This window comes from Leptonotus elevatus, chromosome 12 (assembly GCF_054856555.1).
Source record: "Leptonotus elevatus isolate MCC_2025b chromosome 12, RoL_Lele_1.0, whole genome shotgun sequence".
NCBI lineage: Eukaryota > Metazoa > Chordata > Actinopteri > Syngnathiformes > Syngnathidae > Leptonotus > Leptonotus elevatus.
In genome coordinates, this window is record NC_141250.1 from 17,441,661 (window position 1) to 17,466,939 (window position 25,279).

A 25,279-nucleotide genomic window follows, 5' to 3' on the forward strand; every position below is an offset into this window, starting at 1 on the left:
TATAAAAACATGCAACCTACCAAAGAAAGACTAGAGTCTCTTTCTTCATCAGGACAAAAAAAAGTATATTTCTATCTGTTTCCGTTTTGCAGCAATTAGCATTACAATATAGCTAAGTTTCATCATTATTCAGCGCAAATCTGTTTAGAACTGTGGCGAAATCAGCTTGTTTTCAACCCTGGCCCTGTGGCCCTGGTTGATCTCTTATACTCTGCTGCCACCAGATGGCCATTTTTGTAATTACTACCATTGCTTCTCTGCCGTTCAGAGGCTGCATCAAATCCTACTGCTGCCACTAAATATATAGCAAGAACCTGACTCTTGCGTCATTTTGGAAGTCGAATTTTACAACATATGTTCCAGACATGAAGCATGTCAAAGTGGATGAAAATGACAGTTAAGTCTGTCTTCTGGAAACACGTTCACACTGCAATTGTAAAATACAACAACTGCACGTTTTAGTGCTCATAAGGCTGCACGAGTCAAGGACATTACTTCAGATAAGACCCCTCTGTTAATACCTTGTGAAGCATCGAATAGGCAAAAAAGATCAAGTTTTTACAGTCATTAAAAGCGGCCAAGATGAATTCGTCCGAGCCGGTCATGAATCATCCGCAGCTCCACTTCAAACTCAAAGGTGGAACGCATTTCCCTATTTAGAAAGTCATTCATACAGGAGTCATCATTTACACCAGATTTCTTGGCGATTTCGTCTGCCGTGACGCAGTGGCGGCAAAATATATTTGAGATAAATGACATGTTAACAGAATCATTTCACGGTTCAACAAGTTGGCGGTGATTTATACGGCAACCGTCTCCGCACGGTCGCCGTTTCCCTGCAAAAGGGCAAACTATCTATTTGGATTCCAGCAGGTACTAGCAAAGAAGTATATTTCAGCCTGCCGGCCATTTTCTCATTCCTCATTAGGGTCGCGGGTGAGCTGGAGCTTATCCCGCTTGACTTTGGGAGAGAGGCGGTGTACACCTTGGATTGGTCGCCAGTCAATCTCAGGCCATATAGACAAACGGCCATTCACACTCACATTCACACCTATGGGCAATTTAGTCATGGATTTTTTTGTTTTCACCAACTACATTGACCGAGTTGATGAGCTCCATGTATGCACAAGTAGCGCTTTGCCGTCATTTTGTAGCACCATGGTGCCAATGAACTATTTTGACGTGTGTTGAGGAGTTTCATTTAGATCAAATGTATGCTGTCCCGCCATCTTGCGGCACAACTTGGTGCTAAAAACTATGTTGCAGTAAAGTTGAAGAGCTTCATTTGGACAAAAGTTGTGCTTTGCCGCCATTTTGTGGCACCTTGGTGCCAAGTTACAAAGTTGACATGAGTTGAGGAGTTTCATTTACACAAAATGCGTGTTTTCCCGCCAACTTGCGGCAAAACTTGGTACTCAGGAACTATGTTGCAGTAAGTTGAGGAGCTTCCTTTGGACAAAAGTTGTGCTTTGCCGCCATTTTGTGGCACCTTGGTGCCAAGTTACAAAGTTGACATGAGTTGAGGAGTTTCTTTGGACAAAAGTTGTGCTTTGCCGCCATTTTGTGGCACCTCGGTGCCAAGCAACAACGTTGACATGAGTTGAGGGATTTCATTTAGACGAAAGCAGTGCTTTGCTGCCATCTTGTAGCGCATATGGGCAGTCTAGGGATGCATTTTTTACCAAACAGATTTCTGCTCTGTGTTTGGTGTAGACAAGACACATACAACAACACACACAAGCTCTCACGCACACAATTAAAAATAATTTTGTGAAAAATGACTCACAGAAAACAGCAGGCACTACTGCCACCTAAAGGGTGTTCAGTAGTAGCAGAATTCCAGGCTCTATTGAGTGCTTTTGTTTTCTTTGCAAAGACAGAATTATAATACAGTCTGTGTATTATATATATATATATATATATATATATATATATATTAAATACATATTATATAAAATGGTGCCGATGTAGCTAATCCAATAGCAATAGATTCCATTACACTTGAGATGTGTGCAATGTTTTAAGGCCATCATGTCACTTTCCGTGATGAAATTCTACATTCTATCTGCCGCACTTCAACTCGGTGTGAATGGAACTAATCACACATGCAAATTGCAATCAGACGGGCACATCTCCACCTAACGGGAGATGATTGCGCCATTGTGCAAAAAAAATAAAAAAAAATTAAAAAGGGGTCAACTGTGTGTATCTACAGTAATATCTTTAGAACAACACTGTCTCCAACGTGTAGGCCAAGGGCTCCCTCTAGTGGGCTCACCGTGGGATCTTGAAAAGGGCTTTGACTGGGTGCATGTCGGCCAGCGGGGGGTCTCCGTCCGCAAGCTCGATGGCGGTGATGCCCAGAGACCACACGTCACAGCGGGCGTCGTACGAGTAGTCATACTGCTGTTCACAGGCGATCACCTGGAAACATACAGGTAGAAATATGGGAGTCACACGTGAGATGACCAGACAGTCTATTTAGTCTCAACTCAACAGAGGCGGAATAAATAATGCCGTTGTCAGAGAAGTACCCATTTACAGTTCCGTTTTGGTTATTTGTTGAAAATCGCACCCGTTTTGCGCGTCCAATATAAAAGTTTGCAACGTCTTGTGCCAAGGAACTTTGGATTGAGGGTAGGCGCTTCTAAGCGGTGTGTTGCCGCCATCTTGTGGCATCTATAGGCAGTTGTAGAGAGGTTCCAAATTTTGGATTCTCCTATTTGTAGCAGGCAACAGCAGTCTGTTTCTAATATTTAGCCTAATGATGTGGAATTCTAGACAGAAGGTGTAAATTTTGTGTAAATGTCAACCTTGTATTGAAATGAATAACACAACTGCATATAAATATTTGATGGCAACTGAAAGTGATAGGGGAGGGATTTACTGTATGTATTCATGTAAAAATATTATTAAATGTGGACTGAAACCATGAAGATGAATTTGCAAATGAACGTCAAAATAGAGATGATAGTGATATCGCTTTTCACTGTGAACTCTGGTGCTTGTATATCATCAAAAACGACTCCTATGAAGCCCACAACCATCCATCTTCAAACTCCATTCTTTATGGTGAAGCCCCACAAGCACCACAAATGACAAACTGCGCATTTACGGCCCAGTTCAGTGAATTTCCCAGTCAATAATTATAATTGACACTACATTACACAGCTGAGTTTATTCTAATAGCCCCCAAGGTGCTTTTTTCCTTACAGCCCCATCATGGCACTTCATTTCTGCCACGGAGAAACTGGCGGGCCGCGGTCTCCCAGCTATTAACCTTGAGACGACCTCAAGAGGAGCTCCCGTGGAGGGGAATACATAATGACGCAGGGGAGAGCCGAACGGAAATAGCTCAACCTCTCACTTCCTCGCCTTTGTAACAGTTGATGTCGGACATTTTAGGGCCAAAAGGAATTATCTCTGACCTCTGGAGCCATCCAAAATGGGGTCCCGACGGACGTGTTCCTTCGCAATCGTGCACTGGTCAGTTGTGCCGAAACACCTGAAAGGGAAAATAAACAATCGGCGGAACGTTTATTTAAAAGCAGTGGGACAAATGCTGGAGTTAAATAATAGATGCCGACTTGTGATTTACCGTGGCAGCCTGCCAAGCAGTAACAACAAATGGCTGTGATCATTTCAAATTATGTAGGACAGATTTTTATCAGCAGGAGTCCACTTCATCTCCACGACGCAGAGGATATAAACCCGCCTGAGGGATTCTGAGTCATTTACCACAACAGCTTTCTTTTAATATGCAAAATAATGCAATTTAAATGAGCAATAATAGCCCCGGGTTAAGGCTACAGTCCATGAAATCAAACGACGTCACGGTGGCAAAGGGGACCTTGCAATAAATTGTAATTCTGGATTTATTTACAAACTCACTTCGTTCGGTGCACCACCACAATGCTTATTTTAACATAATTAATATGATTAAGATACTAGAAAATGCAATTTCTGGGGAAATTGCAGGTGAATGCTGAATGGAAAATATGGACTGAATTAAATGGAATCATGTGGAACAAAATGGAGTGGAGTGGAATGGCATTGAAAGTTATGGAATGATCTTGACAAAAATGTGCAATATGTTGGTGAAAAAATTATATTGAATAATATGGAATGATGTGGAATTATTTTTTTTAATGAAAAATGCGCAATATGTTCTTGAAAAAATGTGGAATGGTAATAAATAACATGGAATGGTGTGGAATAATTTTTTTAATGAAAAATTTGCAATATGTTGGTAAAAAATGTGGAATGATATTGAATAACATGGAATGGGTTTTTTTTATGAAAAATGTGCAATCTGTTCTTGAAAAAATGTGGAATGATAATGATGTGAAATGATTTTTGTAATGAAAAATTTGCTCTATGTTGGTAAAAAAATGTGGACTGATATTAAACGATATGGAATTATGTGGAATGATTTTTTGCAAAAAAGATATATGTTAGTGAGAAAAATATAGAATGATATGGAATTATGTGGAATGACATTGGTGAAAATGTGCAATATATTGGTGAACATTTTAGAATGATATTGAATTATATGGAATGATGTAGAATTACAATGTTAGTGAAAAATGTGAAATGTTTTTTTTTTTCTATTATTCAGTAGAACATAGTGGCTTGACACTAGATGGCACGAAAGTTTTTTCTAACATTAGACATAGTTTAGGTCTGAGCAAAAAAATTTAAATAAAAAATAAGTGAGTTTTTCAGCATATAATTGCAACTCCCTCAGCAAATTTGCTTGATCTTTTTTTTTTTTTTGCTTGTTTACTGTATGTGAATAGGGTATGACTAACACCACTGCGAACCCCGACACAATAATAAACACAATGCTAAATTGCAGCCTCAAGAGCAACCGCAAAAGATTATATACAATTAGTACGCTCCTCTTTCCAGCTTCCTACAACAGAACGAAGAGAAATTTCACAAATACAGTACCAAAGTCAACCAATTTGACTCCTCCCTCCGTTGTCAGGAGGATGTTATTGCCTTTGACATCACGATGGATAATCCGATTGTTGTGCAGATGCTGGAGACCCTTTCAAGGTGAGAGAGAGAGAGAGAGAGAGAGAGAGAGAGAGAGAGAGAGAGAGAGAGAGAGAGAGAGAAGCACGTATGATCCATGCAAGCATTGATGAGAGCACATGATGTACAGCAAAACAAAACGGAGCCAGTGAGAAGAAAAAGCCATTGATTCTGGCCTGTCACAATGAATGCTCAGCATGTTCTTTCTATGCATGCTGAATCCCGCCTCCTGGCTAACATTAGCGGCTTACCAGGAGTGCGCTGTATAAGATGTATGCTATTACGGGCTCCTGCAGACGTTGGCCTCGCATCAGCAAGCCTTTGATGAGCTCCGTGACAGAACCACCGTTGCAGAGCTGGGGAGGAGAGATACTACAGTGACATATCGCCGCTATGCTGTCTATTAGCAGACATTTTGGGGGTGGAAATTTTTTTATGTGTTTGGGTGAGCTGTATTTGGACATTGTCGGTACGGTGCTCACCTCCAGCACCAGCCAGAGCTGTCCACCGGCTAAATTTTCCGACTTGTAAAACATGCCGTAAAACTTGACCACATTGGGATGGTTGGACAGCGACCTCAAGATGTTGTATTCCGCCTCAATCTCTTCATCCACATCCTTTTGGCAACATCGGGAAAAAAATAATAATTAAGGCATTGATGCGTCATGTTTGATTACCAAATGCACGTACGGGCTCCGCTCTACTCATCTTGGTTTTCCACTTTAAAATAAAAATGCGTGGAATTGACAGAACAAATTAATAACCTGAGTCCAATTTCCAAGTAAATTATTTTTGATGACTGAAAAACCAAGACATATATAGAAATGGTAAGCTTTCCATGAAAGTGAAAGTCAGAAGGAGGGAAGGGCAAACTAACTCCTCTCTGGATGTCTACGTGATAATGTCAGGCAGAGCGATGGAACATGAGACTTCTGCATCACAATGGGCAGTGCCAGGAAGACGATCACTTTACTTCAAGTCTAAGCTACACACTAAGGAGTCCTTATCACACAAACAAATGAGCGGGTTTATAGAGAGGATACAGCTAAAGCAGGAACGACCACTTTTGGGTAAAGCCCGAATTAGAACACAACATGACATGAAATTAATTTAAAATGGGAGATATAAATGTATATCAGTAAGAGATGAGGGACACAAACTGAACAGAGGACACAAAACTTACTCTGTTGGTGTGGCGTGTATGCTGAGATAAGGCAGTTTTTCAAAAGTTTCAGTATGAGCATTGTCATATAAAATACACTATTCACAAAATGTTGCATTATAACCATTAAAGGTCATCTTAATTTGACCTTCTCTTAACACGTTCAACTGTCAAAGTTTTAGTAAATACAGTACAGTGGAACCTGAAAACTTGGAACCAACGGACCCAGGATTTAACAGACAGTCCACTCAAAACGCACTCTCTCTTTTTGTTTGTCTGTTAGTTCCAGAATTGGCCAGTAAAGGGCGCTGTGGTGCCATCAACAGACTGGTCAACACACTTGCGGTAGACTAGAGCAGGCTAAAACGTGTGGCGGCCATGTTAGCAGGGGCAACTGTGCCATCAAAGGCAATGGGGAAAAACATGAAAATTAGCTTAGCATTGGTGTTAGCACGTAGCTCAAATGAGCATGACGTATCTACCATTTCATATCAACGGCTGTTTTATACGCAGCCGCTAGCTAGTCTTTTGTACATGCTATTTTTGGTACAGTAGTTGTTTTTTTGTAAAGCCCTTACAATATTTTTGTACTGTCCTGTGCATATGTAGGCATGACAAAAGTAGAGCCCTTACTCCGAGGTTCCACCGTACTTGAAATTTTATTGGTCAAATACAAAACGTATACACTCGCTGTGCATATATTTGTAACATAACTTAGGGACTAAAAATGTCTGACTTACATTGACAGGATCAAGCACTTTGACTGCCGCCTGGCTTCCGTCCTTCTTGCTGGTCACCCTGTAGACTTTTCCATACGTCCCTTTACCAATCGTCTCCACGATGTCCCAGTTATCGGACGGATCTCCCAGGTTCTCCAGGCCAATCATGCTTGACTTGTAGGGATATACTCCATACAATGATCGCCTGGCGGACAGAAAAAGAAGACTCAGTAAAATGGCTCAGTGAAAGTCAAATTGGTAATGTGTTGTTGTTTTTTTTGTGTGTGAATGTGGGTGATAATGAGAGGTAAATGTTATTTTTAGGTATATATATATATATATATATATATATATATATATATATATATATATATATATATGCAAGGTTGTTGTGTTTCCTTTTGGACAGATGAACTCGAATTCACTTTTTCCTATGACAAAAATAGATGTTTACAGTTTATAGAAAAACTGCTGTGTTACAGAAATAACTGCAGACTAGAAAGACTAACAGCACGACATAAAACTAAAGAGAAGCGGGCAATGAAAGCAATAAAGTATTTGCAGTGGGACATGCAAACGGGCAGTACAGTACATTTATTCCCACAAGGCCTTCTCATAAGCTTCACTGACAAAACAACAAATCTGCCTGGCACCCCAATCAGCAACGGTAAGGATGACAACCAGGTGTCAGTGTACTTACATGGCAAATGTTACTTTCTTCTGACTCATTGGCGTTGAGAACAATGACATGGAAAGCACGCCTTTGTGATCATTATACAAATGACAGCCAGCAAGAGCAACAAGCGACGTTTGGCCGAGGCGAGCTTAGCGCTGTCCGCTGGGACGCGTCACCGACTGGCTCCCCTCCTCCCCTTCCCCACAGGAGTGCAATCTCCTCAAGATGAATTGGATTGGACGGCATTAGCCTGACAAGTGGCGGTGTGAATGAGTGGTAAACTTTCACTGCACGCGCTCTGAAAGGAAGGTTGCCTGTCTATTAAATCAGCAGTCAACAACCAGCGGATATTTAGGCACGGGACACACAAGAGATGAAACAAAAAAAATATTTTTATAGTTAAGACTCTGAAAAAACTATTCATTTTGTATAACCACATAGCTTTTGCTTTAGATGAGTTTGTTTAGCTTAATGCTAACAAAGAATGCAAATACATAGGCTAATATCATCTATAGAGGTGATGTTATAACAATTTCAGCAACGGATGCTTGAAAACAAATTGTAGAGCAAAACATGTAGTCAGATAGAATTGTAAAAATAATCTTCATCCTGTACGAAGAACGACTATTATTAGTACGGCTTAATGAGGATTTTGACCGTCTTCATATAGATCCGTATATTTTATACTGCCCCCAGGTGGCCAAGAAGGAGCAGCACAATTTCCATTGAGCTGAAGCAAGAAAAATCTAGTTGTGTCATTACTGTGGGGTTTTAAAAAGTACAATATTATAGTTATATTTCCTTTATTAAAAACACACACTTTTTTTTATTATTTTTTTTAAAGCTGGAATGGATTAATAACATTTCCGCTCATTTCAATAGGGACAGATGGTTTGAGATACTAGTGTTTGTAGTTATAAGCATGGTCACAAAACAAATTCAATTTGTACCTCAATGTAACACTGTATTTGGAAACTAATTTATAGCTCACTGTATCAGTCAATTAATCGTTTAATGTAGTCATGCAGGCTACAATATTGCCCCCTGGGGTCAAAAATTATAATAGCGCTCAGCTTTCCACTAATCGAGAGGGTGAAAGCACTCAAACCTAATTTAAGGTAGAGTACGATATTCGTTAGGGCCAATATTAGCTCTTTTAAAATCTGTAATTATTGGCCAATTTTTGGCTGATTTTTACACTTGCACACTACAACATAAGACAAAGATAATGACATTCAAACATTCTTCTCCACATAATTTATTTATTTTTCTCTCTTAAATATATACTAAAGGACAAAAATATTGTAAAATAGTCAAATATTGTGCCTTTATTGTTGTAAGCATTAAGCGACCAAAAAAGGAATTATTTTAGTCATTCTATTTTTATTTTTATTAATCATCCGATCAATCGGCTATCAGAATTTTACCCCACCAAAATATCAGCGTAAAAAAAAAATCCCTGTAATTTATCATCTCTTTTGCTATCAAACTTTCAAAGGCATGCTAAGGGCAACGTCACCCCATATTGTCACACATTCTGAAAAAATAAATCACATTTATTTCTATGCAGCTCCATCAAAAACATTGCTTTATGTGAAACTGGTCCATGATGATGACAGCGGTCAGGATTTATGGTCAACAGCCATGAAAAAAGCACCAGCATGAATCACGCTGGATCCCTGTGATCCAATGATGCCAGGTCCGAAGGGTCAAAAGAGGCCCTGAACGTCCTCAAACGATATGATTTATCGGGAAACCTCACTTGTCATGTTGTCATATTCCACACTGCGATATATATCGTCCCAAGAAACATGATGGAGAGGATTTGTTTGTGTGGACAATCTGCCAGAGGCGGTGTGTGACCCTGACGGCTTGTTGTGAACAGTTATCAACCCTCGGGAGACTCAACGGATACTCACACATAAACGTAGTGAGGATACATTTATGAACGGCGGGAGAGTCGGGGTGAGTAATGCAGATATTACATGTAGGTACACCACCGGGCTCGTCTCACAGCTGCAGCAATCCAACGAATATCCTTCATGCTGTCCTTCAATGAGCAGTCTGCATACTGATGCAGCCCGCATTTAAATAATTGCCTGCTAATCCTGCTTCATCTCGAGTTATCCATCAATGCTCAAAAAAAAAAGAAAAAAAAGAAAAGTTAAATCGCCTACCTTAAAACGCTTCCTGAATGATGATCTGCATTTAGCTTATCAATCAACAAAATGCAAGCCGGTCCACCATAACATCATTAATCTGCAGCAAGTTGACAAAATGTGTTTGTTTGGAGGGGGGGGGGGGGGGGTTCCCCCACTAGAGGGTCCTGCATAGACTACCTCACCAAATCTTAAGAGTCATTCAAAACACAGCCAAGTCGTACGTACCCGCGTCTGTGAAAGTGTCCCACTCCAAAATGACGCCGATTTAATTCATACTAAACTATGAGGATGAATAATTGACCGGCAATTTGCGACCTGATCTGCAGCCGAGTTAAAATATTCAAGTGGCAGGTGTATGCGCTCATAATGGCCGCTGATATGATGCGTCTCGGATTGCACGCAGGTAACCAGGAAGTCCACGCTAGTTGCCAGGTCACATGACTCCTCCTGATCTGGCAACCTGATGTAAATAAAGCCCCCATTTTTTTGTTGGGGTTTGACATTTTATCTCACAAGTTGAAATGTATTGCTTGTATGAATTATTTAGAGAGGAATGTCGTTTCAGTAGACGCTAAGTACAAACATGAGCACATAATAGAGTATATAATAATACTAAGGAAACCATTCGCAATGGATTCCAAGGCACTTAAAGACCCTATAAAGTGAATTAAGCAATTTGTTTTTATTTCAAAGACAATAGCTAAAAAAAAAAACTGCGAAAAGATTGAACAATGGGGATAAACTGCTGTTTTTTGTACAGTTTAGTTTTCCAGATATTTGGAGGCGCGGCTAAAACACTTGACTATACATAGTCTACTACAATTGTAATGTGGGTAGCAAGCTAGTTATGTCTAAACCCGGAAAACACATCTTCCCTTTGGATAGTCCGCTGGCGTGGCTGCTTAGAGTGCCTCGTTGCTGGCCCCGAGTACATGCAGCACGTCAAGCAGTGAAAAGCAAGAGAATGAGAAATTATGATAACTCATATTTATTTCTAAAGCTGCAGCGATAAAGTGCTGTGCATTAAAAATAAATATATATATATATTTTAAACTAAAAATACTTCAAATTAAATGATATTAAATAAAAATAAAAATATTATATTATCTAATAATCATGAACAACATAGAATAAAAATCTAATGCTTTTAGAAAAACAAAAACTAATTGAAACCATTTCTTATGTTAGTAAAGCTAACTAAAACAAATTATTGCAAAAGTGTCCTTTGTTTTTCTTTTTGTCAATAAATATCATACATGAGCTTTCGGGATCCATTTTAAATGTATTTATTTTAGGCATTGCTGTGCATCCGAACTGAAGAAGAAAGGTCATCATCACAGTCGTTTATTATACAACATTTAGCGGGTTATTTTTTTTCATATCTTGCACGCCACAAATACTCTGCAGCTTTAAAATTAAAAAAAACAAATACAAAAACTAATAAAAAACAAAACTAAACATTTTTTAAACAAAATTAAAAACCAACTGCTCTAAAAACTCCTTAAAACTAACAGAATTAAACAACAACAACAGACAAAACTAACTCCAAAGAAAAATTCACAGCTATTATAACCCCGTGGACTACAACCATTTAACTTGAACAGAGGTTGAATTAAAAAAAAAAAATCCTAGAGAAACTGTTTGTTGAACAAGACACCGGTGACCCCACATGGTCAAGCTCAAGTTACCCTTCATTGTTTACCTTCCTGCAACAGCACAATACACTAGCACCCATCTATCAGTATATTAGTCAATATTTGTGCTGACAGAAACTAAACTAATGTTTGCGTTGCATATAGTAGTGAGTATACTGTAAATTGTCTTATTTAGCTATAATAATAATATAATAATTACATTCATTCCGACAGTGTTATTCAAAACGGAGCATGATCATGTTCGTGAAGGAGTGCTTCTCAATGACATTTTGTCACACCCTTCCAGGAAGTAGAACATATTTCGTAAAATATATGAGAAGAACTGTTGTAAAGACATTAGTTTAACATAACTCCAGGGCTATAATAGTTTTTACTGTAATTTTTTTATTTTATTTTTTATCAATTTGACTTTCTCCCCCCCCCCCCCCCCAGTTTTATTCATTTTTTGCAGGAGTGTTCATTAAATTTTTAATTATATTTTTTTTGTTGAGGGGGGTTCTTCATTTTAGTTTTTTTGTTAGTTTTAGCTTTACTGACTTTTGTAGTTTTTGTTGAATAAAAATATAAACATTTACGGCTGTACAGTAATACAGAAATTATTTGGGGGGGGAAATGCTAATGGCCATTTTTGGTTTAATAATAGTTAAACGTAAAATGTATTTTCTATTGTACTCAAATTTTATTCATTAACAAAGTTTTTTTTACCCTCCAATCTTAGCTTTAGTCATTTTGTTAGTTTTCACTACAATAACCTTGCGCAGCTCTCGACTTGGACTTTCCTAACAGGTGTACCCAATGATGTGGTCAGTGAGTGCACACGATTGCCCGGTTCAGTTTGAGTAATCTAATTTTCATCCTTTCTGTTGCAAGCCTTGTGGGAACACCACATTGTCAACTGGCCGGTAATTCTGTGGCGGAGAAGGAAAGAAAAAAAAACCCTGCGAACTATATAATCCTTGCTAAGGGGATATGAAGAGGCTTTGCGGTAAACCTTAGCAGCCACGAGCAAGGCTGCAGCAACTTTGCCCTTGTCACCCTGGACAACCTAAAGACTCACATGAATACGAGGAAAACGTTTATCTCCCTCAGTCCCCCACCCACCTTTTACATTTCCAAAAATACAACTTTGCCAATAAAATGTAATTTTATAGTAGCACTTCATTATGAATACTGTAAATCATGCTACCAAGTAACATAGCCGCTGTGCTAACGTCAGCTTGTTTACGGCGCTAATGCTAGCTTAGACCTGCTAGCGCTGCTATATTGTTGACACTGAATAGGGAATACACATTCTCTATGACTATTAAATCACAACTAATTCACAATGACTTGCTAATTATGAACGGCCATGTTTGAGAATCACGTTAGTGGATAAAAGCGAGGCGCGCGGCTTTCATAAAAGACTCGAGGGGGCTATGTGGTAGATGACACGGACTTCCGACTTCCGGGTTCGTTTCCGGCCACCGATGGCCGCGTTCCAACACTCGCACCCCCACCCCTGCGCTCCTTGTTTCTCTGTTGCATTGATGTTCTAAAGACGTGAATGTCATTTCAATAAAGCAAAAAAATAAAAAATACTTTACTCCAGTTAAGCACAATGTCTGAAATTGCATAATGTTTAAGTGCCTTACAATAATATTAAATATAGTTTTTATGAATAAACCTTGTCTTGTTTTTGACTAACATCTGGGCCTACTAATTGGGATTTTTTTTATGTAGTACTTTTATAAAGCCTGAGAACCATTGTACTATACAGTCTACGTACATAGTCCACCTATAGTCTACATACAATCTTATCTACAAGTTACCTGATTATCATCTTTGTATATATCAAAAGTTAAGGTCTCAGCATTCAAACTCCACCAAGATCACAAAAAATCTTTTGCATCTTTACATTGTGTGGAATATATAAAGGTGTTGCTGTACTACGGACAACTAAGTTTGAATTCTTACCCGTTGTTGTTTGCTGCCTCATTTCCATCTCTGCGCTCTAAAAAAAAAAGACAAAAAAAGCCTTACTTGCATTCTTGTATGCATTACCTGTTACAAAATAAAACTCAAGTCTTACCATCCATAGCAACATATCCAAACTGATTTGCCCTTTCAGCCAGTCAGGGAGTTTAATAAGTAATAATGAGCTTATGGACACCTGAGTAGCGCACGCTGAACCCGCACGGGGAAAGGCATCAGTGCACTCACCTGAGCAGGAAGCAAAAACAAAGAGGAAGGGTGCAAATGAATTGCTGACCTCACCGCTTTTCTCCAGGTAGCATTCCTCTCCTCTGGCCGGGCTTTGGTCCAGTTGGCTGAAATCACAAGTTTAGCGTGGCTCTCGTTCGTTACCCACAAGGCCTCTGTTGTTTATCAAAGCTCAACCTGATTATCCAGAAAATACGCAAGTCACATGGTAGAGGAATTTGTTTTGGGGCACGAGGTTACGCTGCCGTCCAACAATGGAATGGAGTAACTGATTATTGAAATTGGCCCATTTTAGGTGATAGCGGAGTGAAAAATGGTGATTTCAAACGTAGTTAGGATATAATTTTCTGCGGTAATTATTAGCTTGTGGAAACCATTTGTACATATTAATCTACAATTACTCAGAAGAATTTTCATTCAAAAGTTTACCCAGTCAGGCAACTTCATGAAAATTATGATTTAACACTTGGAATAGAGCAGTGGTTGTCAATCTGAAAAAGTGTTTAGACAAATAATGTGCAATATGAATTAACATGTAAAATGGACCGTACGGTGTTCCGCAGGGTTCAATTCTGGGGCCTCTGCTCTTTTCATTCCATCTTCTTCCAAAATATGAATAACATAAAAAAAAATGTTCAAGGGGGAAAAAAATAACGACACTACAGGACACAGAGCAGTGTGCTTATATTTTATTCACATATATTACATGTTGCATTAAATGTCCAAGTCATACTTTCTGGCCAAAATCAGAAAGTTTGATTCTGCACCTACAGTAATGTACTGTATTCTCTCTTCAATCACACAGGAGAACACACACAAGAGCTTTCAAATCACAATTTACACTCATTGACTATTTGCTTGCGGTCATTTACAAAGTGGGTACTGCAAACGTGATGACCAAGTGAAACTTAGTAAACATAAATGCAGCATGCATGACTTCGGCAAGCTTTGCTTTTTCTTTTTCTTTTTTCAAGTTTCAACTTAAACAAAAAACAAAACTCAAAAAACGGCAGCTCGGCTTTATCTTCACTCTGATCAAAACATCTCACAGGCACGACTGAAAGAAGTTACTCTGTTCCAGAAAACAAAAGTTCATTGAAAAGAATGAATGAGCTAAGACACTTAAAGAAGAGCAGCTCAAAAGATGTCATGCACAGTGTAATGCGGATATTTAAAAAAATAAAAATAAATCTAAACGTAATATTGGAATGCAACTACAAATCATAGATTTTCTTTCTTTCCATTGAGTTTGATGACATGATGAACTGAAAACCAGGAAAGGACTCTAGTTTGCTGTAAAATGCAGCCAATTTGTTTTTTTTGTAGGGTGCAGACCTTCAACGTCATCTAAATTAATTGTTTGTGTTTCTTAAAAAAAAAAATGCATTGGAAGAGGACCTTGACAAAAATGATCGCATGTTAAATGTCAATCGCAATTATTGAGGGTAAAAAAAAAAATCTAAATTACGTTGTTGTTCCAAATCAATCAGCCCTACTTGTGAGCTTATTCAGGGGGGGGGGGGGGGGAAAGCAGCGCTCAGGCAGGACGTAGTTAACTTGAGTGAGCGTAACAAAGTGACCGCGCGCGTCAGCCGACGTTCCCGGCGATCTGAGCGAAAAAACCTCAATGCACAACCTTCACAAAAAGTTAAAAATTACTTGAACAATGAGCAGCAGCATTTATTTCAACATCTAAAACGTATTTTCAACAGCAAAGAAAAACAACAACAAAATTCCTGAGGATGGATTGCAACTAGACCCATAAAAGGAGCCTTTTTTGCTCTTTTGCAAAAAACGCCATAGTGTGTTGATGTCATGTAGTAGTAATGCGTCTGCACCCGTCAGGAGCTTGAAACTCAAACTAGAATCATGATTAAAAGGGATATGCTTTAACATCATCATAAATGGTGCATTATTGCAGGGATAATCAGCGCGAGACATTTCATATATATTTATATATATATCCAAATAAATACCTACAGCCTACTCCAAACCAAGTACGTCGCTGGGAAAATTGTGCTTTTTTTCCCCTTCTTTTTTTATTTTATGTGTCCAATTTGTGATTGAATTTTTCCCTGTTGAGAACTCCATGACAAAATAATGAAACGCACACACGTGTTAATCCTTCAGGCTCGTGATTGTACACCAAACTTTACACAAACCGAGATTATGGCACCGATACATTGAGTGGATGTTTTTGTCAAACGTGGCAGACACTCCGGCAAAAACGACACAATTTGCAAATAGTCTTCTTCTCTGTGACGGGCTGCAGTTTTAAAGTGGACTTTAGAGGATTTTTTTTTAAATTTCTTTAAATTTTTTTTAGAGTCCGTTATAGTGAGGCCCCCAACGTTTATTGATGTGGTCAAAGGTGTGTGAAACCCACTGTTGCTCCAACACTCGATATCTCTCTTCACACAAGAAGAGAGGTTTTCCACGGCTGTAACATAAACAAAAACAGGGAGGGAAGACAAACGTGAGCTCTGGAGTGACAGTTCACAGTTAAATAAATAAATGGATGAATGGATAGAATTGATCAAATATACAGTGGGAGTGGGCCATTGATTTTCACTCTCAAATCAATCTATCTAAATCAACCTTAATTTTTCCCCATTGGAAAGAACTTAATTGCCATTAATCGAAAGTTCCGCCCACCCCCCCAAAGTTGTTTTTAATAGGGAATAAAAGAGAAAGGTTAAAAAAAAAACATGATTTTATAAAGTATAATTACTGGTACACAAGCGGTGTGTGCCCCCCCCCCCCCAAAAAATCGCGATTCTCATTTAGTACGATTCAGAATCGATTTTAAATGTCCCAAAATCAATTTTATTTAAATAATTTTATACTCTCTTGCCTTTGTCTGTGTGTGCCTTTATTTAGAGCGCTGTTCATGTTGTACCCAGTTTGGCCACTGAGGGGCGGTGTGGTTCCACGCAGTCTAATACACTGTTAAGTCGTAGCGACATTAGAGAGTAGAAGGAAAAAGTCACGATCAAGTTATTCCAATAAAAGTTTTTTTTTTTCAGCGTGGAGCCGTTCTTTTGAGTGATAAAGTGCTGCGACTAGCGCGCTAATTGGCATTAGGAGCTGGAGTCGGGTTAGCTAGTTAATTCAGTGTTCTCGTATTGCGTTTGTGTGTTTGACTGCCCCCTTCAATAAAGCTAGTGCAGCGATACCCTTCTTACTCGTTTTTCACGATACAAGTCGTCAGACGATTTTTCGGTGCAACTACACGTGTAGACAATATAATACAGGCATATATTTTTTATCCTCTGCAGCGACAAGTATTTTGCCGAGTCACTCATCGGTAGTTACGAAACATTTCTTATGTATACCTGCATTGTACTGCCCCCTGGTGGCCAAGGGCTGCACACCAGATGTAGCATATTATCAACGGCCATTGAAGCATCGCAATCCACAAATACGGTAGCGTGGAATTAAGAAGCTGCATAGTCAACGCCTTCATTTCAAAATACATTCTAAGTCATCATCAGCTGTGCGTGTTGCGTGTTACCGTAAATCGCGGTCCTCCTCTCCGTGGGCGTCAAGGTAAACAGAACCCCAGAGACAGAAGCGATGTCCGCGGATGATGATGATGACTGATGCGTTAATCAGTAGAAAGATGCCGGTAGCAGCGCCACAGTGTTGGGAGTGCTACGCAACGAGACGTGAACACCATCAACCAACGTCGATGAAGCTGTGACAGCATTTGATCCAAATCGGTAACCACAGAGCAACTTACCAAAACACATTCACAGATACCCTGCTGCTTGCAGCAAACGCCCTTGAGACAGACAAAGGCGCCGCAGACAAGGCAGAGCGCGGGGTCCTTTGGCACCTTTTTACAAACAGTGCAGGCCTTCCTGTGGTAGTACTGGAAGATGATATTGTAGTTGTCAGGCAGCTGGAGGAGGCGGGGCGGTGCCCACTGAGGATCCTGGACTAGCAAGGTCTTTGCGCAAGACAAATGAGAGGGAGGAGAGAAAACATTCAGGCGGCTCTACATTTTGTCCTGGAGGGTTTTTTTTCTACTTTCCTCCTTGCCAGACCTCATCTCATTCAAAACAAAATTTTAATTCACATGCAAATCCCATATTTACGAACTCCATAACCCCAAATCCATTTCGTTCTATTCGCAGACTGCTTACCAGCGATTGCTCTGCCTGCACCTGAGAGAGCCCATTGACCTCAGCACACCACTGTGTGACCAAGTCGAAGGCGCTGACCGCCCACTCCAGACACGAGGCACTGTTCATAGGATTTGAAGCCACGGGGGGTCCAGGTGCGAGCCCCAAGCACACGGCCAGGGATGAGAACTCTTCCTGCTCCTGAGAAAATAAGTATATATTTTTTAATTCTATATACTTGTAGTTAATTTTCCTCATTGAAATAAATTAAAAATGCTGTTAAGTTAAAGTCAACTTTAAAAATAGGTCGACTAAAAATATATTATCAATGTTTTTACATGGACTCTTTTTTGTAGGCGCACGCAGTGGACAGGAAATGATTGTAGCTAACAGGCATATCTATAGCTAACAGTTGGTTAGCACCACTCGTTTACTCATGGACTATTGTTGAAGCATCGTCTATAAGTGACTTAAGACACTGTTACATGTATAATGTAGATATAGTGATGTACAGTATGTGTGAACTAAATAGTTAAGTGTTTGTTTCCCTAAAATTGCCATTGCTACCGCGCTAACGCTAATCACGATTGCTAACCGTTTAGCATAGGATATCTTTGTTTGATGTGTAATATTGCTCATGCACAGAAGATAATAAATAATTAGTAGTTATATTCACTTATAATATGTATGTGTGAACTAAATAGTGGTTAGTGTTTGTTTACTGCTAGTGTTTGTTTATTGCTAACTGTTTAGCATACGCTAATTTTGTTGGCATTTAATTTTGCATATGTACTGAAGATAATAAATTCAAATCACGTTCAACCTTAGTGGATTAGCAACAACAAAAAGAAAGAAAAAAAAAGGTTACAACCAACTCTAAATCTGAGATTAGGTAAAAAACTAAACAAAAAAAACAACAGTGTCACTGTTAACAACGCACCAAACAGCCAGTGAGGTTGTCCCCATAAAGATGATGCTGCAGAAGGCAGGCGAGTCGAAGGAAGGGCAAGCAGTACTGCTGGAGGCTGAACTCGACAGACTGTGGAGACCACACACTGGAGCTCAGCTGAAGGGGGAGGAAACAGCAGCAGTCGATCAATAACCAGCCAACAGCTTGGTGATAATAACGTGATAAATATCTTCTAGTGAGGTATTAGTTGAATCACTGTCTTTGTATAAACTGAAATTTATTGTTTGGGGGAATGAGGAGAGAAAAACAAGGGTGCTGCATAAAGTGTTTAGTAACTCACCATTATATCTTCCATGTTGACCGCATAGAGATGGTTGCTTTTGGACAACTCGCTGATAACGTGACCGAGCAGTGCTTCAAAAGACGTCTCAGCGTTTGCGCGGGTCTAAAAATCAAAACAAAAACATCCATCAACTGAGATCTTATCAACACACAGTTTCTACTGCTTGCAAGAAATAATCAATCGTCTTCATTTAATCTACAAAATAAGACGAATTCCTGATTAAAGGAAAATAAAGACAAAAATCTTCTATAGGAATAGACAAAACTTGAAATTAATGTTGGACTAAATCAAGAAATAAGATGTGATAATGGCACCGTCTACTCAATCTGTTTCTCAAACGACTCCTTCAATAGGCGAGTGAGTCATCATACTGTGATAGATCTGGACAGCACTTGCATGGATAGCCTTAAAGGTTTTCACACCTAATGAGGCGTAACCCGGAACAAAATAAAAATTCACGCTATCCTTACATCCACTATAACAATCCATTTGGAGGTACACCAGGCACATCTAATGAGTTCTAATACAATTATTATTATTTTTTTCCAGTGGTGCACAGTTGCATTACATTACACTGAAAGTGAACGGCATAATGTAGCTCAATAAAGGTACGCAAATGAAGTCAGAAGAATGTACTACATACGATTAACAGATATATATACAGAAGGTCAATAATGCGTGTGTTTTGAAATAAAAATCACATTGCTGGGCGGGCGGGTTGTACGAAGCAAGCGCTGCGAGCATTCATCACGCGGAAGGCAGAAGAATATAAAACAGCCGTCTTATCGCATCCGCTGTCCTTTGCCAAAGATTTATATTTAATCCAACCACCAGTCAGAGTCTTCTTAAAATCGCATTATCAACACATTTACATGGCTTCAAAATCCTAAAAGAGGCACGCTAATGTCTGTATTCATGATTGTTTAGCAGAACGATCATTATAGATAGAATAAACACGCTACAGGGGCGGGGTTCAGCGATTTGTCTTTTGACATTCAAGTTAGCCGCCCGCTAATTCAGATTTAATTGGGTGAAGACAAATAGCCAATTAATGCAACCCTCTCCAGCAGTCACACCGTTCAAGATAATGAAGATCGATATCGTCGCATGTGGAAACCACATTAAAAAAAATAAAATGAGAAAGGGCTTCATTCGTCTCAACAGCAAGTCATATAAACAATGATTTACAGAGATTGAAAGGCGGTTCCTGAGAACCACACGGGGGAGCACAAAGACAAAAAGGATCATCTTCGGCTTGTGCCTTTTACCTTTTTGATTGCCCCAGATGAACTCCAGGCCTGCCTTTCTTCCGGCCTCAGCTTGGTTGAGAGTGCAGCCAGAGCCTGGATGAACTGCAGGTTGTACAGCATTTTCACCACACAGGTGAAGTGCTCTACAGCGGAGACGTGGACAGTCAAATATAACAAGTAAAGGTGATACGAGACACGACTTATAATGGCACTCATGTATAATAAATATGACCAAAAAATAGATTGCGATCCCATTATTATGCATTTGGTTTGCTTACTAGCTCATCGCGGTGGATTTTGCATATCCGAACTGCGATTTTACACATGAATAATTGTAACTTTCATTCCGATGCATCTCCAATTTCTATGTACCGAGAGTCCCGCTCGTCCTTGAAAGCGGTCAATCAAATTGAGGCAGTAATGAAATGAGTCATTAAACATGACTGCAGCTTGTCAGCGAGCTCTTTAGGTGGGCGATGGAGGAGATACTGCGACAAGCTTGAGAAGAAGGACACGCCAAGGAGCTGCGGAATCAGACGCGAAGGGCTGAATTCTGTACTCGTGTCTGGGTTTTTTGGAATTGGTGGCTCTTCAGGAGACAAAATGTGACACACTGTTCTGTGGCTAAAATATGATCAGTTTATTGTTGCTGTATCACAAAAGGTGATGTTAATAACAATTACTAAAACAGCTTAAATATTTTTTCACCCTTCATTATTGGTTGAAACACTCAGCTACCGGTACTGTATATGCCATTTTTGCGCTCAGGCCAAAGCATTGTCAAAATATTAGGGAAAGACTATCGGCGCCATTAGTCAGCATTTTGAATCTTTGAATATCGGCATCTGTCTTTTTGGAGAATCAAGCAGCCGATAATGGATGAATTTAAACCTGTTAACTTTAGGTAAGTACATTTCCTGTTAACTTTATAAGAGATTATGCTGACCCTGGGAGCTCTATGCACCTTCTGTTTTTGTTTGAAATTACCACCAAGATATATACAAATTTAACATTTCAGAAATTTTGGAAAACTTTATTTACTATGGAAAACAATAGCACGCTACTTACTTACTAACGGCCCTTGGAGTTCCCTGAAATTTTTGGTAGAATTTTAAAAGAAAGAAGAAAAAAACCGCCAATATTTTTTAACTCTTAAAAGTTGTTCAATAAACATATGCCTTAAAGGAAAGTAAGAGTTGGGGTTTGTATTTTTATTTTTTTTACGCTTATCTTTTTCCTGAATAAATATCGGCTCCAACTATAGGTCATCTTCCTCCTTGACTACAAATAATTGATATCGGTCCAGAAAAAAACGGTCTTATCCTTATCTAACATAAAAATGTTGCTTTGGCATCTGGTGGCATTTTAGTGTCAAGCAACTATGTTGAACTGAGGTAAGGTGCTTCATTTAGTCAGGCAGGGCCTTGTTGAATAAAAACAAAGTGCTTTGGCGCCATCTTGTGGGATCTATGGGCAATCGCAAATGTTTTTGGGTGGATATCAATTACTCATGGAGTGTTTCTCAGCCCCGATTCCCAGTAAATATTAAATATTAATATTATTGTTGCAAATTGATGAATCATGAACTGTACCTTTTCGGAGAGGCTGCGGCATGGTGAGCACAAAAATAATCAACAGGGATGGGACGTCTCGAAATAGCATGGGTACTTCAGGTCTGTCTTCATCCAAACCACTGCAAAACAAAAAAGATCTCTTTAAACTGATCCCGTTTGGTCACGTTTCTTTTTTTATCATCTTAAAAGATGTGTGAGATCTAAGGTCTGTTTGAATATTTATCTTGACCAAAACATGTCATCAAATTAAAGTGTTTGCCTAATGCATCCCTTGTACAGTTTTCTTATGTGCCATTTCCAATTAACTGTCTTCTTTTCTGTTGACAATTAAAACTGTGCACTCTTGAGAGTGCCTCAGGAGTTTTAAATGAGGGGGACTGCACTTAAGCCTCCATTACCAAAGCACTCAGCGGTTAATTCCAGTGCATTGACGGAAAGCCTTTATGGATGGAGCGCTCAACCCTGCTATGATAAAAGCGCACAGTATGTGTCGTGCTTGTTTTTTTGTTTTTTTTAAGTCATTCCTCTCCTACTGTCCTAATTAAAAAAAAAAAAAAAGGCTGAAATGCATCTATGTAAAACCTCTCTCTCTCTTCTCTCTGTGTCCTATTTAGCAAGACTGGTTCATCTTGACAGCCTCGGGGTGTCAATGACACAGCTCGCTCCCAAAACCTTGACAAAGTATTTTTAAACAGCAAATGGCTCCTGTGAGAATACAGCACGCCTGTGAGCACTTTTAGCATAACAAGAGTAAAAGCACCGGCAGGGAGGAGCAGCTCTCTTTACTGTTTAGTACGGCTACATCTTTTGAGGACATGATAATGCACTGTGGCACACCTGTGACTAAAGACAGGAAAAATAGCAAGGCAGTGTCTTGTGTATTTTGCTGAATGCATTCTAGAGCTCGGTGCACAATTGGGGCCTGGAGTGCTGTGCTGGTGGCAAACACGCAGTGCAGTGAATTAAGACGGGGGGTCGTTTCGCTCTCTGTGGAGTGCCCGGTAATTTGCCAGATGTAGCAATTATCGGTAACTATGGAAACCGTACATGGTCCATTTTCTGCATTTAGCTCCTCTTTGTGCGACGGAAAATCTGTTGTGGGGCAGGAGTGCTGGTGTTTTAAGAAAGGTCCTTTGATTGCTTGATAACGTCAGGGAGCAATGCAGGAAGGTTGGAAAGAGGGGGTGATTTATTTATTTATTTAAGATGTGATGTCAGAGTGCTCTAGAAAAGAACATTGCTCACTCTGTCTCTCTGCTTTGTGTGAGTTGAGTCAGCTTCATCCAGGGGTTGTAGGCTGAATCAATGCTGTACAGACGCATGTGCATGGCCAAAACATGAAACAGCTGATCTGAAGTAGAAAAAAAGAGAAGAAAGAAACAGTGTTATTTTACCAACAAATCAATTAATTAATTAAAAAAAAAATCCTATATGCACTAGTAACATCTGTTCAGATGGATTAGAATAACTGGATGGCACTAATAACAAATAACAGCGAGCCTAATTTGTCACTGTGAACCAAGTAAATTGAACTAACAATGGTGGGGGGAAGGTACAATTCCATTATTTGGAGTTTTATCAAATAATTCAGCAGGTGCGCAACCATTGGCCTACGGGCAACACAAACAGACAACCACCCATCTATGCTAATCTTTTTTTAAACGTGTTTTACTGGAATGTATGCGACTAGACTGCAGAAAAGGTTCTGCAATAGGAAAGCGCCAATACTTGGAGCAACACTGCCCCCCACAGGAGCATTTAGGCACAACTAAAGAAATCTCGTTAAGAATTAAAAATGACACTCAAAATAGGTGAATGACTATTGTTTTTTCTTGCATTAAATCAAAAGGACTCATCATTCTTCAGATAAAAAAAAAAATACAACAAAAGAGAATCATGCCTTGCTTGTCAAGTAAGCTGTCAAAATTACATCAATTTAGCAGGAAGAAGTAAAACAAAACAGACAAGCATTATTGTTAATTCCTGGTCAGGATATAATTTTTAAAAAAATGTAAAAAGTGCACCAGGATCTTTTACAATGTTGCATCATCACTTTGATGCAACGTCGGGCGTAACTGGAGGTTCACTATCTGGCTCAACAGGACAGTTTAACCAGACATTTTCAGACATTTCTGCAGCCTTTAAAAATGATCTGCAATTGATACACTGGAAACAAGTTTACAAGGCAGCGTTGGAACATCTCAGCCGTTTACTTGCAAATCAGTGCCATGAAGAATAGTGAACACTAACGCGTAGCAACTGAGCGAATTTGTCAGTGGGCATGGCTGCTTGGTAAATGTAGCTCAGGCAGCTCCGCTATGAACCTCCTTGCAGCCATTCAGGGATGACAGGCCATTTGTCTGCAGCAGCCTCAACTTTGACAGGTTAATTTCCAAACTAAAAATAGTGTGTGAAGCAGGTTTTCATCTGCCCGCATCACCTGCAACGTCCACTCGTTTATCTGCGCGTACATTCACAATTGATTGAGCTTTGAGATTTAAAGTCATGACTATGTATGTTTGAAGTGATAGCTTTGCTTTTTAAGATTCAGCCAAGATCACTTCTAGCTTTTCCATTATATGCCCTTGTCAACCATGACACCTGGGCCATCAGCTAGGATAGCATCTATCCTTGACTGCCATTGTTAATGGCTCTTTTGTTTCTTTTTGTCTTTTTATGGCTCAGGAACGACACGATGGAGGAGTTGGATCTCACAATCTGACAATATGTTACGGGGCAGATGCCAGTGGGGAATTGTACAGTCATGGAATTTTGCACTTTACTAGATTTAAAATGATTAGGCTAATAATTAATGACCATTTGATAAAGCAGTTGAGCTTTAGATAACCAAAGGCAGTGGTCCTGTGTGCATTCACCAAACCCTTCTTTCCTGAAAAATAAAATGTGTTTTTCAAATTCAAGACAAACGTATAGGGTTTACAATTATATTTATAAAGCACTTGGAAAAAAAACAACAAAAAAACGCAGTTATTTATTTATTTATTTTCGGAACCCAGTGGCAGCAGATAAAATGAAAACCTCCTGGTGTTCGGCTTAGGTGAACGGTATGAGATTTTTTCTAATAGGTTTTCTGGTGAGCTAACAAATACACGCACGCACGCACATACACATACTCACCCACACACACACACACACAAAAAAAAAAAATATATATATATATATATATATATATATATATATATATATATTAAAAAAAAAAAAAAAAAAAAAAAAAGAGCAATGATGATGACATTTCCGAATGAACAATACTGAGCTCTTAAAAAAAATAATAATAATAATGAAAACAGAAGTGGCCCCAGAATTAAGCCCTGTGGAACACCATACGTTCCGTTATAAATATGAATTCATATTGCACATGTTCGTCCGATCACTTTTTTGCCCGACGTAATATGAAGTCACATGACATGCCAATAATTCTGAAGCTTCTCATTTATACCAGCT

General features: G+C 39.2%; 2 protein-coding genes across 5 annotated transcripts in view; both read right to left on the bottom strand.

Moving 5' to 3' along the window:
- Window positions 1-13,661, bottom strand: part of myo3b (myosin IIIB) — a 76,883-nt gene extending 63,222 nt beyond the window's left edge. The window contains exons 1-9 of one of the 4 annotated variants that reach the window (XM_086091837.1): window positions 13,483-13,661; window positions 13,368-13,404; window positions 6,943-7,126; window positions 6,224-6,244; window positions 5,523-5,657; window positions 5,292-5,396; window positions 4,954-5,053; window positions 3,429-3,505; window positions 2,279-2,424 (exon numbers count right to left, since the gene is read on the bottom strand). In XM_086091837.1, the coding sequence (XP_085947963.1) occupies window positions 2,279-2,424; window positions 3,429-3,505; window positions 4,954-5,053; window positions 5,292-5,396; window positions 5,523-5,657; window positions 6,224-6,244; window positions 6,943-7,126; window positions 13,368-13,404; window positions 13,483-13,489 (812 nt within the window). In that variant the 5' untranslated portion in view covers window positions 13,490-13,661. Of the gene's footprint in view, window positions 1-2,278; window positions 2,425-3,428; window positions 3,506-4,953; window positions 5,054-5,291; window positions 5,397-5,522; window positions 5,658-6,223; window positions 6,245-6,942; window positions 7,127-7,621; window positions 7,770-13,367; window positions 13,405-13,482 lie in introns of those variants that run through there. The other 3 variants (XM_086091839.1, XM_086091836.1, XM_086091838.1) reach the window with 3 other exon arrangements.
- Window positions 13,662-14,287: 626 nt separating this feature from the next.
- ubr3 (ubiquitin protein ligase E3 component n-recognin 3) overlaps window positions 14,288-25,279 on the bottom strand; it is a 28,265-nt gene continuing 17,273 nt past the window's right edge. The window contains exons 31-39 of the mRNA XM_086090465.1: window positions 23,063-23,168; window positions 21,836-21,936; window positions 20,262-20,386; window positions 18,991-19,095; window positions 18,681-18,806; window positions 17,762-17,941; window positions 17,356-17,565; window positions 17,128-17,267; window positions 14,288-16,053 (exon numbers count right to left, since the gene is read on the bottom strand). Of these exons, the coding sequence (XP_085946591.1) occupies window positions 15,936-16,053; window positions 17,128-17,267; window positions 17,356-17,565; window positions 17,762-17,941; window positions 18,681-18,806; window positions 18,991-19,095; window positions 20,262-20,386; window positions 21,836-21,936; window positions 23,063-23,168 (1,211 nt within the window). The 3' untranslated portion in view covers window positions 14,288-15,935. The remainder of the gene's footprint in view (window positions 16,054-17,127; window positions 17,268-17,355; window positions 17,566-17,761; window positions 17,942-18,680; window positions 18,807-18,990; window positions 19,096-20,261; window positions 20,387-21,835; window positions 21,937-23,062; window positions 23,169-25,279) is intronic.